We start from the raw sequence: 17,260 nt of genomic DNA, 5'->3' as shown, positions 1-17,260 counted from the left end.
CTGTGGTCCTGATTAGCAGGGCCACAGCCAGACTAAGGTCGAAATAATGTGAAACACCAGCAAAAAGTGGGGGTACCCATGTGAAGCAGAATCCTACTCTCCTACAGCATCTTTCTGCACTTCTGCTGCCTCTTTCTGTACCTCTCTTGCCTCTTTCTGCACCTCTTTTGCTTTTATTTACATTACTCTTGTTTCTTTCTGCACCTCACTTGCTTCTTTCTGCAGCCCTCTTACCTCTTTCTACATGCGTCATCCCTCTTTCTTCACCTCTTGTCTCTTTGTGCACCTCTCTTGCTTCTTTCTGCAACTCTTTTGCCAATTTTTGCATCTCTGTTGCTTCTTTCTGTACTTCTCTTGCCTCTTTCTCTATCCTCTTTCTGCACTCTATTACTTTACTCTGTCCCTCCCTTACCTCCTTCTGCAACTCTTTTGCCAATTTCTGCACCTCTCTTGCTTCTTTCTGCACGTCTCTTGTCCCTTTGTGCACCTCTCTTGTGTTTTAGTGCACGTCTTTGCTTCTTTGTGCATCACTCTTGCCTTTCCTGCACCTCTTTGTCCTCATTATGCACTCTTTTTGCCTTTTGTTGCATCCTTCTTCACACTCTGTGCATCTCTGTTACCCGTTTGTGCATCTCTCTTGCCTCTTTCTGTACTCCTCTTGCCTCTTTATACACCTCTACTGCCTTGTTCTGCACCTCTCTTGTCTCTTTCTGTACTTCTCTTGCTTCTTTCTGTGCCTTTCTTCCTCTTTCTGAACTTCTGTTGCCTCTTTCTGCACCTCTCTTGCCTCTTTCTACCCCTCCCTTACCCCTTTCTGCACCTCTTTTTCTAATTTCTGCATCTCTTTTGATTCTTTCTGCATATCTCTTGTCCTTTTCAGCACCTTTCTTGCCTTTTACTGCACCTCTTTGCTTCTTTCTGCACCTCACTCTCTTCTTTCTGCACCTCACTTGCCTCTTTCTGTATTTCTCTTGCCTCTTTCTGCACTTCTCATGGCTCTTTCTGCACCTCACTTGCCCCTTTTTGCACTTTTTTCCACTTTCTGTACCTCTCTTGCCTCTTTCTTCAATTTTCTTGCCTCTTTCTGCACTTCTCTTGCCTCTTTCTGCACTTCTCTTGCCTCTTTCAATACCTCTCTTGCCTCTTTCTGGACTTCTGTTGCTTCTTTTTGCATCTCTCGTGCATCTTTCTGCACTTTCCTTGCTCCTTTCTGCACCTCTCTGGTGTCTTTTCTGCATCCATCTTGCCTTGTTCTGAACTCCCCTCCCCTCTTTCTGCACCTCTCTTGCCTCTTTCTGTACCTCTTTTGCCTCTTTCTGGACTTCTGTTGCCTCTTTCTGTACCTTTTTTTCTTCTTTCTGCTGTTCTCTTGCCTCTTTCTGCACCCCTCTCCCCTGTTTCTATACCTCACTTGCCTCTTTCTACACCTCCTTTGCGTCTTTCTGCACTTCTGTTGCCTCTTTCTGTACCTCTCTTGCCCCTTTCTGCACTTCTCTTTCTTCTTCCTGCACATATGTTGCTTCTTTCTGCACTTCTCTTGCTTCTTTCTGCACCTCTCTTGCTTCTTTCTGTGACCCTCTTGCTTCTTTCTGTACCCCTCTTCCCTCTTTCTGCACCCCTTGTGCCTCTTTCTGCACCTTTCTTGCCTCTTTCTGCACTTTTCTTGCCTCTTTCTGCATCTCTTTTGCCTTTTTCTCTACCTCTCTTACCTCTTTCTGCACCTCTCTTGTCTCTTTCATCACTTTTCTTGCTTCTTTCTGTACCTCTCTTGCTTCTTTCTGTACTTCTCTTGGTTCTTTCTGCACCTTCCTTAATCTTTCAGCATTTCTTTTGCATGTTTCTTCTTTTCTCTTGCTTGATTCTGCATCTTTCTTCCTCTTTCTGCACCTCTCTTGCCTCTTTCTGCACCCATCTTGCCTCTTTCAGCACCCTTCTTGCCTCGTTCTGCATGCCTCTTCCCTCTTTCTGATTCTCTCTTGCCTCTTTCTGCACCTCTCCTGCCTCTTTGTGCACCCATCTTGCCTCTTTCTGTACTTCTCTTGCCTGTTTCTGCACCTTGTTTGCCTTTTTTTGTACCTCTTTTACCTCTTTCTGCACCTCACTTGACTCCTTCGGTGTTCGGTACCTCTGTTGCTTCTTTCTGAACCTCTCTTGCTTTTTTCTGCACCTCTCTTGTTTCTTTATGCAACTCTCTTGTCTCTGTCATCACTTTTCTTGCTTCTTTCTCCACCTCTCTTGCTTCTTTCTGTACTTCTCTTGGTTCTTTCTGCACCTTTCTTACGCTTTCTGCATTTCTTTTGCCTCTTTCTTCTTTCTTTTCTCTTACTTGATTCTGCATCTTTCTTCCTCTTTCTGCACCTCTCTTGCCTCTTTCAGCACCCATCTTGCCTCTTTGTGCACCCCTCTTGCCTCGTTCTGTACTCCTCTTCCCTCTTTCTGCACCTCCCTTGCCTCTTTCTGCACCTCTCTTGCCTCTTTCTGGAATGCTGTTGCCTCTTCTGCTCCTTTGTTGCTTCTTTCTGCAGTTCTCTTGCTTCTTTTTACACCTCTGTTGCTTCTTCTGCACCCCTCTAGCCTCTTTCTGCACCCCTCTCCCCTGTTTCTACAACTCACTTCTCTCTTTCTACACCTCCTTTGCGTCTTTCTGCATTTCTGTTGCCTCTTTCTGTACCTCTCTTAACTCTTTCTGGAGTTCTCTTCCCTCGTTCGGCACATCATTTGCTTCTTTCTGGACTTCTCTTTCTTCTTTCTATACCTCTCTTGCTTCTTTCTTGACCCCGCTTGCCTCTTTCTGTACCTCTCTTACCTCTTTATGCACTTCTCTTGGCTCTTTCTGCACTTCTTTTGCCGTGTTCTATACCTCTCTTACCTCTTCCTGCACCTCTCTTGCTCCTTTCTGCACCTCTCTCCTGCTTTTTTCTGCACTTCTCTTGTTTCTTTCTGCAACTCTCTTGTCTCTTTCATCACTTTTCTAGCTACTTTCTGCACCTCTCTTCTTTCTGTACTTCTCTTGGTTATTTCTGCACCTTTCTTTTTCTTTCTTTATTTCTGTTGCTCTTTCTTCTTTTCTCTTGCTTGATTCTGCATCTTTCTTCCTCTTTCTGCACCTCTCTTGCCCCTTTTTATACCTTTATCCTTTTTCTGCACCTCTCTTGCTTCTTTCTGTACTTCTCTTGCTTTTTTCTGCACTTCTCTTGCCTCTTTGTGCACTTCTCTTGCATTTTTCTGTACGTTTCCCACCTCTTTCTGCAAATGTCTTACTCTTTCTGTACCTCTCTTGTTTTTTTCTGTACTTCTCTTGCCTCTTTCTGTACTTCTCTTGCCTCTTTCTGTACTCAAATGGTAAGTGCACACTGTCAAGTTTAAAGATCTGTGTGCTCTAGTGACTGAGGTATATATCTACTTGTCCATGTATTGTCACATGTGTTATGCATATTAAGAAGGTAGCTTAAAATGCAGGTAGCTACTCCTATAGATGGTCAAATCCTCCCAGTTCTGCTCTTTCATTCGGTAGCACAAGCAGACCTATCTTTCATATGTAGTTGTTCTAGAGTCCATGAAATGTACTATTGAATACCCATGTGCCCTGTATTATGAGCAGAAAGAAATACATACACCTTATGGTATACACATTTACAGAGTATGCTATTTGAAACACAGGTATTCAAGTATTTGTATGTTTATTTTTATGTAGCATGTCACTTGGTAAAAGCACAGGCACACGCATGCATACCTTCACAAACTTGGTGAGACATACAACAGTGATATGGTTAGGATTGCTGTTTTACATTTGTTAGGCCTAACATTCTGAGCAGTCAATAAATAGTGAACCTTCAAGAGAGATTAAAGACATCTTGGGAGAAGGATTAGTGATTAGGCTACTCTGTATGAGTCTATGGAAATGTCCAGCCGAAGTAGGCCTCTTTTTGCACCTCTGTTGCTTCTTTCTGCACTTTTCTTGCTTCTTTCTGTACCTCTCTTCCTCTTTCTGCACTCCTCTTGCCTCTTTCTGCATTTCACTTGCTTCTTTTTGCACCTTTCTTCCTCTTTACGTATCTCTTTTGCCTCTTTGTGTACTTCTCTTGCTACTTTCTGCGCCTTTCTTCCTCTTTCTGCACATGTCTAACCTATGTAATCATAGTTAAAAATTAGCATTTAAAAAAACAAAGAAATTCAATGAAAAAAACACAGGTTTCAGGGATGTTATAGTTAGAAATTAGCACTGACTAACCTTAAAAATTCACTGAAAACCCCCCAGGTTTCAGGGACTTTATAGTTAGAAATTAGCTTTTTAAAAAACCTTAGAAATTCACTGAAAAAAACACAGGTTTCAGAGACTTTATCATTAGGAATTAGCATTTAAAACACCTTAGAAATTCATAGAAAAAAAAGGTTATAGGGGTGTTATAGTTAAGATGACATTTCAGAGTAATTCAGCTGTTATAGTTAGCTGAACTAACTATAACTCGCGCCCCACAATGCACTGCTGATGACATCACATATTACATCGCCCGCCCATGACATGGTCAGTGACATCACTGATGACATCACTGATGACATCTCAAATTACATCACTGATGAAATCTATCATCTATGATATCCCTAGTAGGCCATCACTTGCATATGAATGCGAGTGTATAGATTTTAAAATCTTTTATACAACTCTCCCATGAATTGATAGTGGGGTACAGTTACTCTAGAAATGATACTAAATGTTTTGTTAGGGTGCAACCAGTGTCCAATGAAAGACTTATTGGACATTGGTTATAAATTAATTGTTTTATTCTTTCTCGTTTTGTTCTATATTGCATTCATTTGTATCGATTTCCTAAATATCAAGAAACTAATTTAACTCGAAAGAAAAACCCTAAACTTAGATCCTTTCCTCCAGCCAAGGCCATGAAGAACCATGCCCTGTACTATCTCAGAAGACTTTGTCAATGGATTCCATATTTGATTAACATTATATAAGCCTCTATACCCTGGAGGAAAAGGCTGAATTTGATGCATATAAAACATGTGCAATATAGTTTAAGAGTTTTGGCTTGATTGTTGTAGCAGGTACAATTTTACAGCACCTAACAACTTCTTTAGATTGGCTGCAGCGCTCAGGCTTCTTTAACACCACAAATTCTTGTCTTTCTGCAGTTGCTTGTGACAGACTTTCTCGTGAAAAACAGCTGAACTTGATAGTCATTCAAATGCACTGAACAATGAATCCTGTCATTTCAGACCAAAAATGTAATTGGAATCAACTATTCAAACCAATCTGTGAAAGGGAGTAAATGAGTACCTGATCAAAAGGGAATGCAAGGGCAAAAGGTTTGGGAGAAGAACCACTGAAGTTGTCAATATGTTATGTTCCTCAAAAGGATGACAACAGATTGTGTCTTGGGAAACCCTTAAATTTGTCGAATGAAGGGTGTTCTGTTCTCGTAGTTTACCTGGGAGCATTGAACACCTGGCTGAGTTTACAACTTGTCCATAGTATCAATTATTGGAAAGTCATTAAATATTCCACTTTGAAACTAGTAAAAGCAAATGTCCTTGGTTGATGGTACTCCACAATCGGGGTTAGTGCACTGCTGTAGACCTGTCACCATGTTTCATGCTCTTCAATAGTCATTAGTAAATCCAGAGGGTGGCTGATGATCAGATTTGTGGCTGAAGATTAGTGTAGGGCTAGTTTCTGCAAGTATTATGGGTCTTTGCCCCACATGGATTCATGGACTCAAGATAACCTTAGATTTGGGCCAGAGTTCCTTTGAAGGCCAGGGAAGAACGTTCAGGGAGAGCTTGATTTTTCAACATTTGTTAGAGCTCATGAATAATCTAAACTACCTGAATCTGTAGTTTGGCAACAGGGTTCTCAGAATCTAGCAAAGTTGATATTGCAGTAGTCCCATGTGCTAGGACCAGAACTCATGTCATCTCCATATTATGGTCTATTTGAAGTACTGGAATACTTTTTGTTGTATGGGGCTCAGTAGATTGATACCACTGACTAGTTTTTTGTCCTTGTATGGAGAGGAAAGAGTCTATAAGGGGGGTTGCATGTAGGTTTGGAGGGTCAAGGAGGAACATATGCTTTGTGGGTTTTTTTCCCAAGGAAGATGGCAGAAAGCTAGTAACCAAACTAAGCATGAACAACTTATAGAAAGGAAATGTACCACAACTGGTCCTTGAACAATTTCAAATGTGTTACCTGTTAGTCCTATTTGTCTCTATCTGGGGCAGTTTATCATCACCTGCAGCAAATCTTCTCTCTTGCATGTGATAGGCATTGCATTCTAACTCATATGCATTTTATCGTTTTCCTTTGATATTTTTCATTTCTTCAATAAAAGACTTCTCTGAACATCACTCTTCGTTTTACCTTTTTGAGCAGCTACCCTTGCCTCTGCAGAAGTTCACAACTCCCTTCTCCTAATGCAGAGGGAAAATGAGCTGAAAGAGAGACGAAAGACGTTCAAGTGAGTTATTCTATGTTATGTGAATTTATATAGCACTAAAACTTTAGCAACTGAGATACGAAAATCTACTGCCCTGTAGTTTATAGGACATCCTCATACTGTCAGCACTTTAATAATGACAATTTATACAGACAAACTAACACAAGTTATTTATAGTTTAGTCAGTAGCATTTAAGGGAAGGCTTGTTTTCGATTGGGGGTGAGGGGGTTCTTTCTTCAGTGAACAGTGATAATCTTTGGTATTGGACAGTTTCCTCTATGGGTGTTCTGATTAATTGTACAACAAGAACTCAGGTCACTTTCTTTCATTTGTGTGAAAGTCACCCCCTTGAATTGTTACTGTGCCTACTGAATAATGTGTATAGAGTTTCAGAAGGGCTATCCCGAGTAGAAATATTTAAGGGGCACTGCAATCTTACAAATAAAATAATAGGGCAATGGTGCAGATCTCACCCCACACTGCCACAACTAAGGTACCGAATTCCCCTTTTCCTCTTTGGGAAAATTTTCCAAAATATACCCTTTGACACTTGCCTCTGTGTTCAGCACTCTCCCCAGTGAACCTTGTGCTATAATAAGCACCTCTACATGGATATGAAACCATACATGCATACATATAAGGGATAGGCCCAGCAGAGGCAATTGTCCCTGTCACGGTCACACTGACCTTTGGCCAATTTGACAGAGAGGCCAGTGTGTGGGCTGTTTGTTTTTTTGGAGGGCTGTTTGTGGGTCTGCTTTTACGGTTTGGTTGGCAGGTTTTTGTTGTTAATCTCTAATTACCACACAAATTGCATGCAGAAAATGCAAAAGAATCCAGTTTCCCGTACCTTGCAAAACATCAGTGCAGCCTGTCTTTGCTCTGATTTGTAAATGTGGGCCATGTTTAGCTATCTGATTCGCTAAAGGGAATCACTTTCAATCCAGTGCCCAGACCAATGTTCTGACCCAGTCTGTCCCTGGTCCCTGTTGAGGCTTGTTTATTAGAACGTTTTAAAGGACAGCTAAGTGGCTTATTCATACGCATCTGGTGTTACGTTAATGCATTTTGGTGCTGGTGTGTGCATCACCGCACTAACAAACATTTGTTCTGCAGGTTCCAACTCCTCCAACCACTTTAATGTGTCTCAACGAGCTGCAGATATAATTAAACAAAAGCATCCAGTGCTTTTCAGCTTGCTCTATGCGCTGCCTCAGCACTTACTGGTCGAGTCACCATCGACCCTGCTCAGGCACCTCCATCTACAACCAGCAACCACCCAGAGACATTTTAAGGCATGGGCAATGTGGGCACTGGTCAAGGGCCCCACCCTTTCAGGGGGCCCCCTGATAAAGCGAGCTCTGTTTTGCAGAGAGTATTGTCATGACAATGTTCAATAATTCTTAAACAGATTGTTTCCATACCATTTTCCTTGAGTTTATTTTTAATGTGGGAGATGTGAGGATGTCAATTACAGATATTGTAGAGAAACATTGTGCTTATTTTCCATGCAACATCCATAAGTTTCTTTTAGATCAAAATAGGACCTTACATATGAGAAATGGAAGGGGGACACAGAGACGTTTTGCAGTAACATTAGTAAGCCACTGCTGTGTTACAATATTAAAAACACCTCCTTGAACATGAATATGAGATGTAAACACATTTAGGATTTGGACCAGTGTGCCTGTGCACAGTCACTGGTCAAAGAGGGCATGAAAGTCCTGAAAATGGATCATAAATTTAAAGCTGTTCCAAACAGGGGGCCCTCAAAATGTGTTTGGCCCAGGGCTCCTAAAACCCTTAATATCCCTGCAAGCACTGTCTACAGCCCAGTGGCCCAACAGGCCGACCCGAAAGCTGCTCTCTGGTTCAGTCTGGCAGACACCGGAAGCACTTCTTTTAGGGACAGGTCAGTCCAGCAGAGCACTGAACTGATCCTGAATGCAATGAGGGCCGTGCCGAGTGTGGGTAAGAGTCAAAGATGTGGCTAAAATGGACACAAGATTCAGTTACTATTTCTTTGGGTCTTTCACCTTCAGGTAACTGCATATAAAATAACACACACCTTAAATGAAAGACAAATGCAAGTTAAAGTTATTCATGGGAAATGCACTCTTTTACCCTATGAAACATTAGTAGGTTAAGGCAATTACTGCAGGTGTGTGTATGCAGAGAAACTGGATTGAATGCTGGTTGATGCTGTGGGGGATGGTGACTTATTTATTTATTTTATTTTATTCATAACGTTTTGTATAGAGCAAACATGACCCTAGTAAGTGTCAGAGCGCTTTACAGGAAGGGAGTGTAGGGTCTAATTGAAATAACTTGTTCACATCTATAATGAAGTAAGGTGCCTTGAGAATACACAAATTACTATGCTTGTTATCAGAGAAGTAAAGTGCCTTGAGGATACACAAATTACTACCCTTGTTGAGGTAATCAGCGAAGAAAAGGTCTTGCATCATAACAAGAGTCACTGGTATGGTCACAATGAATATAACACAGAAGTGATAGCTGAAGGTAAAATCTTGTTCATCAGAAAAGATTTTTGCTTCTTTTTTGAAGGAAGCAGTAGATGCGATTAGGCGAACGTCCAGTGGTAGAGAGTTCCATATCTTAGGAGCGGCACCCGAGAAAGCTCTGTATCCTGTTTTCTTTTTATGGAAACATTGTGGTTTCAGTAGCAGGTGGTTCTCGCTTTGTGATGGTCTGCAACCACCTAATTTTTCTATTTTTTGAGCCAAATATCGGGGATATTGAAATGTAGGGCTTAATGCTTCATGCATGCTATCTTTAATTGAATTCTTGCATCATAAGGTAGCCAGTTCAGGGATTTTAGAGCTGGAAAAATGTGCTTGTTTCTTTATGTTCCAGAGTCAAGTTTGGCAGCCGCAATGAGGGAGGCCCTTAGAAGGGCCAAATTGTATCTAGGTAGGCTGCATGATATGGCACTACCATAGTCCATCTGTGCAACACAAGAGCTTGAACTGCATGCTTGAGGTCCTCCTGAGGGAGGTAAGGTTTAAGTTTCCGTAGAATTCTCATCGCTCCTTTGGTGACTGTGCTGATGTGACCCTGCATTTTCAAGTGTTTTTCTAATGTAATTCCCAAGGATCTAGCAGAGTCAATGATTTGCAGAGAACAGTTTAGTGCTGTAAGATATTTCATCCAGAGATCAATTTGGGGAATATTGTTCGAAGGTGAGATAGTAGGAATTCTGTTTTGGCGGGGTAGAGCTTGAGGTGATTATCGGTGAGCTAAAGATGCATGTTTTGTAGCATAGATTTGAGGGATATGATGTGATCTGGGGAGGAGATTTTGAGATATAATTGTGTGTTGTCTGCATACATGTAATAATGAATGTTAGCAGATTTTAAGGAGTCTGCTAGTGGTTCTATGAATATATTGAAGAGAATGGGTGAGAGGGCGGAACCCTGTAGAGCACCCAGAGTGACCACGGAAGGCTTATAAAGGAATTGGTTCATCTTGGCTCTTTGGGAACTGTTTTGGAGAAATGTTATGTTATATTATGTTATTATAACTTCTGAAGCGCAAATGAAGTAAGCTGTTGCAATGACCCCTGATAAGCACATCCTTCTTTCCAGTAGGGTCAACAGAGTATTATGTTTAACAGTGTCAAAGGCAGAAGATAAGTCAATTTGTATCAGAAGGCATGATTCGCTTAGATCCAGCGTTTTTAATGAATATATGACGTTACAGCGCAAATAATTACAACGCATTCCTTTACAACGCAGCCTTCACATCGCAGCATCCATTACAGCACATGATTTTACAACGCATGCCATCACACCGCAGTTTTAGAAACTACATTTACAGTGCATACCATTACAACGCATACCATTACAACGCATACTGTTACAACGCATAATACTTTTAGGGCAATAGTAGGGTAAGTGTTGGATAGTGTAGGGGTACAAATTACTATTCAATCTCCAGTGAGTGAAACAGTAGGGCAAGAGTTTGATAGTGTAGGGATAAAAATAATATCATCCCTAAAACTAAAAAATCCCAATTCTTACATTATAATGTGTTGTAATGTCATGCGTTGTAATGGTTTTCGTTGTAATAGCATGCGTTGTAATGACATGCGTTGTAATGACATGCATTGTAATGGCATGCGATGTAAAGGCTACTGCGTTCTAATGACTGCGTTGCAAAGGAAGTGCGTTGTAATGACTGAGTTGAAATGGTTGTTTTTCATTTTTAATATATCATCCACCACGTTTGGAGTGTTGTGACCATGACAGAAGCCTGATTGGTGTTGATCAAGGAGTTGGAAATTGTCTATGTGGTTACACAGTTGGATATGGAAACATTTTTCCAGTAGTTTTGCCAGGGTGGAGATGTTTGAGATAGGTCGGTAGTTGTTGAGATCTGAGCAATCTGCATTAGATTTTTTTAAAGTGGGGATTACCTGTCCTGATTTTAGACAGTCAGGGATGGTGCCTTGATGTAGCGAGGCATTTACAATCTTAGCCCATAAGGGGAGAATAATGGCTTTGTTCTCCCTGACGATAGTCGAAGGCAGAGGGTCAATGAAGTGATTAGATGGGTTTAAGGATGATAGGATGTTGTAGATATCATTATCATTGATTGATGTGAAAATGTGCCAGGAGGAGTTATTTTTGAGTACATGCCTGGATGGATTGTTCCATTCACCAAGCTGGGGGAGGTGTGGAAAGATGACTGAGGCCACCGGGAAAAGTTTCTTTGCTGATTGAAATTCATTCTCGATATTTGTTTTTTATCCAGGTAGAAGGAGGCCAACTCTTTGCAATTGAGGAGAGTCATGGCGACATTGTCAATCGGGTTTGATACATTGCATGATTGTTACTTGATGATTTTGAATAGTGTTTTGGGTCAATTTCTGGCGTGGTCAAGCTGAGATCTAAAAAAGTTAGCTTTCACATTTCTTATCCTTCTGTTGTATGTGTTGCTCACTGTTCTTAAGCATTTTAGGAGCTCCATTGAGGGAGAAGATCTCCAAGCTCTTTCTGCTGATCTGAGATGGCGTTTTTCAGAGTTCAAGTTGTCATTGATCCAGGGTTTGGAAACTTTAGTCAATAAATTATTTTGTTGAAGTGGTAAACGAATCAAGGACTTCCAACATGGAGGTATTGTAGATTTCTGTGAGGTCATGGACATCATGCATGTTGGTCTGAGAAGTCAAGGTGTTGTTACAGTGGTTGAAAAAATAATTGGAGTTTATGTCCCAGAGATTTCTTTTCCATTGTTGTGTTTTCTTCAGTTGCACTCTCTTTGGAGTCACCCTCAAATTGATGAGGAAGGTGATGCAGTAAAGGTCAGTCCAGTCACAGGGGTTAATGGACTCCAACATAATGTTGTCCATCTTTGAGAAGATAAGATCTAAAGTCTCACCCTTGTTATGAGTCGGACTGTCACAGAATTGGGTAAACTCATAGTCTGACATAAAAGACTTTAGGCTATTTACTGCCTGGTCATTCGGGTCGTTCCCTTGGAGGTTAAAGTCTCCAAGCAAAATCTGGACTACTTGAGAGTTATCGTTGGTTGTGATGACCTCCATGATTTGTCCGATGAACGGCAAATTATCACCAGGTGGGTGGTAGAAGGTGTGCAGTTTACAATTTGGTTTATTATTGCTCGTGATGTTGATGCATAAATATTCACATGCAGGCAAGTCGATTGATTCTGCCTGAGATACTGAGAGGGTGTTGCGGTAGATGCAGGCTATTTCCCCACCAGATTTCTTTTGTCTATCCAGTCAAATGATCCTATGACTGGGGGGACAAGTAGGTCTATAATAGGGTGCGGTGATCTGTTTAACCAAGTTTCATTGAGGATAGCAATATCAAATGTATGTGTGAGGATGAGGTCATAAATATTGGTCGCATGTTTATTAGCCGATCTACAATTGAGGAGCATACATTTCAGTTTGCTATTGGTGTGAGGCCAGTCTTCCCGGGATATGTCAATGCTGTTGAGGTTATACTTGTTTACCGCTCTCTGTTTGTAGCTATGTTCTCTGAAGGGGTTAGCTTGGATGGTTTGGATTTGATTCAGCCCAGCCATATTGGTATCTCTCTTGGGGGGTTAGTGAGGAGGAGGTCGTGGATATGATTGTCTGATATATCTTTACTCAATCTCCTCGGTCGGGAAGAGGCGTTGGGGAAGGGGATTGTTTTTGGACCAGGATTGGGAGTGTGGGGGACATAGGACGGTAGCGTATCTGTTTGAGGTTTGGTCCAAGTCATCAAGGCCCTATTGGGTCTATGATTAAGACTTAGCTCTGAGGTGACAATGTGAGTCTCTGTAGAGCTTCATTGAGATGAAGCAATCTATGAGAGATCTCATTAAATCGCATCTACAAATAGGTATGTTTACAGGTAGTTATGAGTTGAGAGACAAGATCCAAGTGGGGAGGGAGGCCACATGATGGTTCAAGGTGAGGAGAGTAGCCATATGAGAGAGGCGATTGATAGGGGCATGGAGTACTTGTGGGTCAGGGCGGTTTTGATGGGGACCTGGCTGAGTATTAATTGATGCTGGGGGATGGGGCACAGTAGGGCTGAATAAGGGGTGGTCAAGGGACTAGGGGGGCCTTGGGTTAGATAAATGAGGGGATATAGGTTTGAATACATAGTTTTTTTTGGTGGAGAGGGAGGCTATGGGGGTACCTTGCTGGGGGCAAAGGGAAAGAAAGAGAGAGCTAATTTGAAGGAAAGAATCCGGTGATGGAGGAATCTATGCTTGCCCTTTGTAGTGGCGGGAGAAGCCGAAGCGATAATTTCACCAGTTGTGGATTGATTCCCTGGCCCTATCTGAGATGAGAGATCTAGAATGGGTATGATATCAGAGAAGGTGGAGTACTAATCCCTGATGACTGGAGGTGAGCTGATGAGGTTGGAATAGATATGGGAGTTGGAGAGGTAGAGTTCTCTTCTTTGAGGTTGCTAGGGTGATTTTAGGAGGGAAATGGATCTTGTTGTTCACCCTCTTCTTGAGGATAGGGGAGATCTATCTACTACTGTCAGTTTTTCATTCATGGATTGTATTAGAATGTTACCATTGTTGTTTGTACATAGATATGGTAACATCACCCTGCAGAAGGGCCAAGAAGAGATAGATGGTCTAAGACCATGGGGTGTTTTCCTGGTGTAGGAAATTTGCAGTATGGAATATAATACATTCCTCCATTGAGCTCGCCATTTTGTGTAAAAAATGAGGTCACTGGTTAGAGTTCCCGTGCTAGAGTAGAAGTATGGGTCTGACATAAGTGTTTCAGGGTAAGTTTTGAGTAATCGGTGTTTAAGTCTTTTTACTGCATTTTTGGAGAGATTAGGGGGGTATTTTACAGTGAAGGCATTGAGGCCCATGGGTTTCAATTTTGTGACCATTGTTTTATGAACAAGGGTACCACCACAAAGAGTGCAGGACCAAGCAGAGGGCTTCTACCGGATCTCTAAATCCCTAGGGTGGAGAAAGGTAAAAACAGTTGTAATGGCTAGGCACCTATGATTCTCAGTAGTCTGTAATTAGACTATTGGAGAGTAATGCACCCTTCTGAATGGAAGTCCCGTAGAGGTGCAAAGGTCATTCCTGAAGGGATTCCAAAGATGTTAATAATGAATACTGGAATAAAAAATAAAACAAATCACAGGTACTTACATTTGAAAATTGGCTTAGTGGGTGCTATGGGGTTGGGAAAGAACTGTCCTATTGTAAGGCTAAGGTTTCCATCTTCTGTTTGTTTCCTTTGATCTGGGTAAGATGGCTGCCAATAGTCTATTTGAAATTGTAGTCCCCTTTTTCTTTTTTATCAATGAGGCTGAGATTTCAGTCCTCTATTTGTTTTTATGCAAGGTCCATTTTGTATAGGGAGCACCTTAGGTCAGTGAATGAGTGCATGTTTCAAAATGGAGGCCAGGTTCCTTTTAGGCGATTCCTCCCTAGGGCCATGGGTTTCAGTCCCAGCGGAGCAGTATCAGACCACACTCTACTCCACATGGACAGCGCAGCTTAACTGATGTGGGCGGGCCGAAATAGCAATCGCAAGGGGTCTGGCATGCAGAGCTCCACAGGCGATGCTGGTAGGAATCCACTGCTGTATTTTCTCTATGGCCGGCGGTGCTACTGCAAGGGTAAGCTGGCAGTGTGTCCATTTAGGACCAGAGCCCCAATGCGAGAGGGGAGGCATCCACCGTGAGTAGACAATAGCCCCAGCAGGAACTACTCATCCGCTCTCCTATCACTCCAATAGACTAGTGTGATATCCGGCTGCAAGTAGGGGTGTCATGCCGGGCCGGTCACTCCCCGTACACATTTTTTTCACTGGGAGTGGGCGCCGCTCCCAGGACCATTCTATTCAAACCTCCTGTCACTGGGCATGTCTCCGGGCAGTTCCTGTGCCTGCCGTAGTTGCAGGCAGCTATTGGCTGATCACAGATTGATGTACCCTGCCCGCAAGGTGCCCTCCTGCTGTCTCCCTCTGTTTGTCTGGTGCCACTCAGTTGAGTCAAAGCAGGTCCGTACACACATGCCTGCCTTGTCTGGGTGTCTGCTGTCGTAGCGGTAGCTCGAGGCTGGAGGATGGCAGGGTGTCCATTCGGATATCCAACAAATGGTGAGCCTTCACCCAGGAGTCTCCTCCTGGAGTACTGTTGTGGTGGCCATCTTTGATTCGACCGGTTGACATGGATATGTATAAGGATATGTGTTTGCATATATAAGTATGTGTGTGTATATATACTCACTAAAAAAACAAAGGTTATAGTGCGTTATAATTGTGAAACAGACCAAAAAAAATTAGAAATTCACTGAAAAAAAACAAAGGTTACAGGGACGTTATAGTTAGGCTCAGATGTCACACACACAAAAAAGAATTTCAGCCATAATATTTAGTTATATTTAGCTGAACTAACTATATCTCATGCCCCAACAGTGCACTGCTTATGGCCTCATTCACATATTACATTGCTTATGACATGGTCAGTGACATGACTGATAACACCACCAATGACATCTCAAATGACATCACTGATGACATCACTGAGGACATCATCCACAGAGTGTCTGACATACCCACTGATATCCACTCACACCTCAATATAACCTTTCGTACACCCACTCCAACTTTTACACTAGCATTCTCAAAACCATTGACACACCCATACCAGTACTTATACACCCACTCACTGATTCATAGGTCTACATCCACATCCACTCAGTTAGCCATACAGCCACTCATACACCAGCTCACTCACTGATACAGCCACTGATATATCCACTCATAGACCCATACAGGCAGTCACACACAGTCACTCATAGAACTACTCACACACCTAGTCACTCACCTATAGAGTCTATCACACAGCCAATTACTCACCTATACAGTTATACAGACACACACTCATTTATTCATAAAGATACTAACACACACTCACTCACCTATACAGTCACTAACACAAGCACACGCTCACCAATATGGCTCCTCTTGCAATCACTCAGTCACACATACAGTCACTCATATACTCCAACACTCACCTATACTGCCTTTCGCATATGCAGTTACTCACCTTTATACCACTGACATATCCATTCACTCACTGACACAGCCATACACATGCTAACTCATCCATGCTGCCCCTTTAATACAAACTCACTAGCCCATAGAGCCACTGGCTCACCCATGCACTCATCCATACAGGCAGTTACAAAAACCCTCACCCATCCACAGAGACATTGAGACACCTATACACATAGCGAAACAACTATTTACTCACCCGTACAGAAAGTCACATACCCACTCACAAACCTATACAACCTCGTAGACACCAACTGGCAGACAGATAAAGACATTCACACAAGTTACTCACCCATACATTCACTGAGACACTTAATTTTTCACTTATGCAGTTACTCACACACCCACTGAATCATCCAATCAGGCACTCATACGCCCACTGATTCATCAATACACCTTGGTATGTATATTTAACACTCTTACAGGCACATGCAACAAGCTAGGCAATTACGATTCCTTAATAGCGATTATTAAGGAATCGCTATTAAGGAATCGCAATTGCCTATGCATGTAGGATTTGCAAAAATATTTGCGATTCCTACACATTCCTTAATTGTGAATCCCAAATTGCGATTCGCAATTAAGGAATGCCTTCCCATTCATTCCTATTGGCCTAGAGACGAGTACCATATAGGTACTCGCAAATTGTGAATGCAATTTGAAGGGTGCTAGGGGTGCTAGGGGGCCTTAAAGGCCACCCTGCTGCATCCCCAAGTTTGGCATGTATGCTCATGTGGTGCAAACATATGCCCTAAGGGCATATGTGTGCGCCATATGGCACTTTGAAAATGCACTTTTGTGCATTTTCAAAGTATATGCAAATTACCATCAACTTGCAGTTGATGGTAATTAGCGTTTCCTAAATGCGAAGTCGCATTTAGGAAAGGCTTTGATGCATCCCAAATAGGGAATCACAATTTGCGAGTCCCTAAAATCATTCGCAATTTAGGTAATCGCAAAATTTGCTCTTACCTACATTGCAAATGGGTTTTGGGTTTGATATATCGGAAATGGCATTTTACTGGCCGCAAACGGCCCGATTCTACAAATCGGACCGTTTGCGGCCGGTAAAATGCTTGATGCATGTGCCGGTTAAACATTTAAAAAAACCTTCACAGTCATTTGATGATGTCATCAGTGATGTCATCTGAGATGTCGTTAGTGATGCCACTGACCATGTTCTGAGCAATGTAGTATGTGAGGTCATAAGCAGTGCATTGC

General features: G+C 42.1%; 1 protein-coding gene across 1 annotated transcript in view; it reads left to right on the top strand.

The window, feature by feature from the left end:
• LOC146780370 (hydroperoxide isomerase ALOXE3-like) overlaps positions 1–17,260 on the top strand; it is a 250,144-nt gene that overhangs the window by 55,088 nt on the left and 177,796 nt on the right. Inside the window, exon 3 of the mRNA XM_085638542.1 lies at positions 6,389–6,473. Coding sequence (XP_085494668.1) covers positions 6,389–6,473 — 85 coding nt within the window. The remainder of the gene's footprint in view (positions 1–6,388; positions 6,474–17,260) is intronic.

This window comes from Triturus cristatus, chromosome 12 (genome assembly GCF_964204655.1).
Source record: "Triturus cristatus chromosome 12, aTriCri1.1, whole genome shotgun sequence".
NCBI lineage: Eukaryota > Metazoa > Chordata > Amphibia > Caudata > Salamandridae > Triturus > Triturus cristatus.
This window is presented reverse-complemented; position numbering and strand designations above follow the sequence as displayed.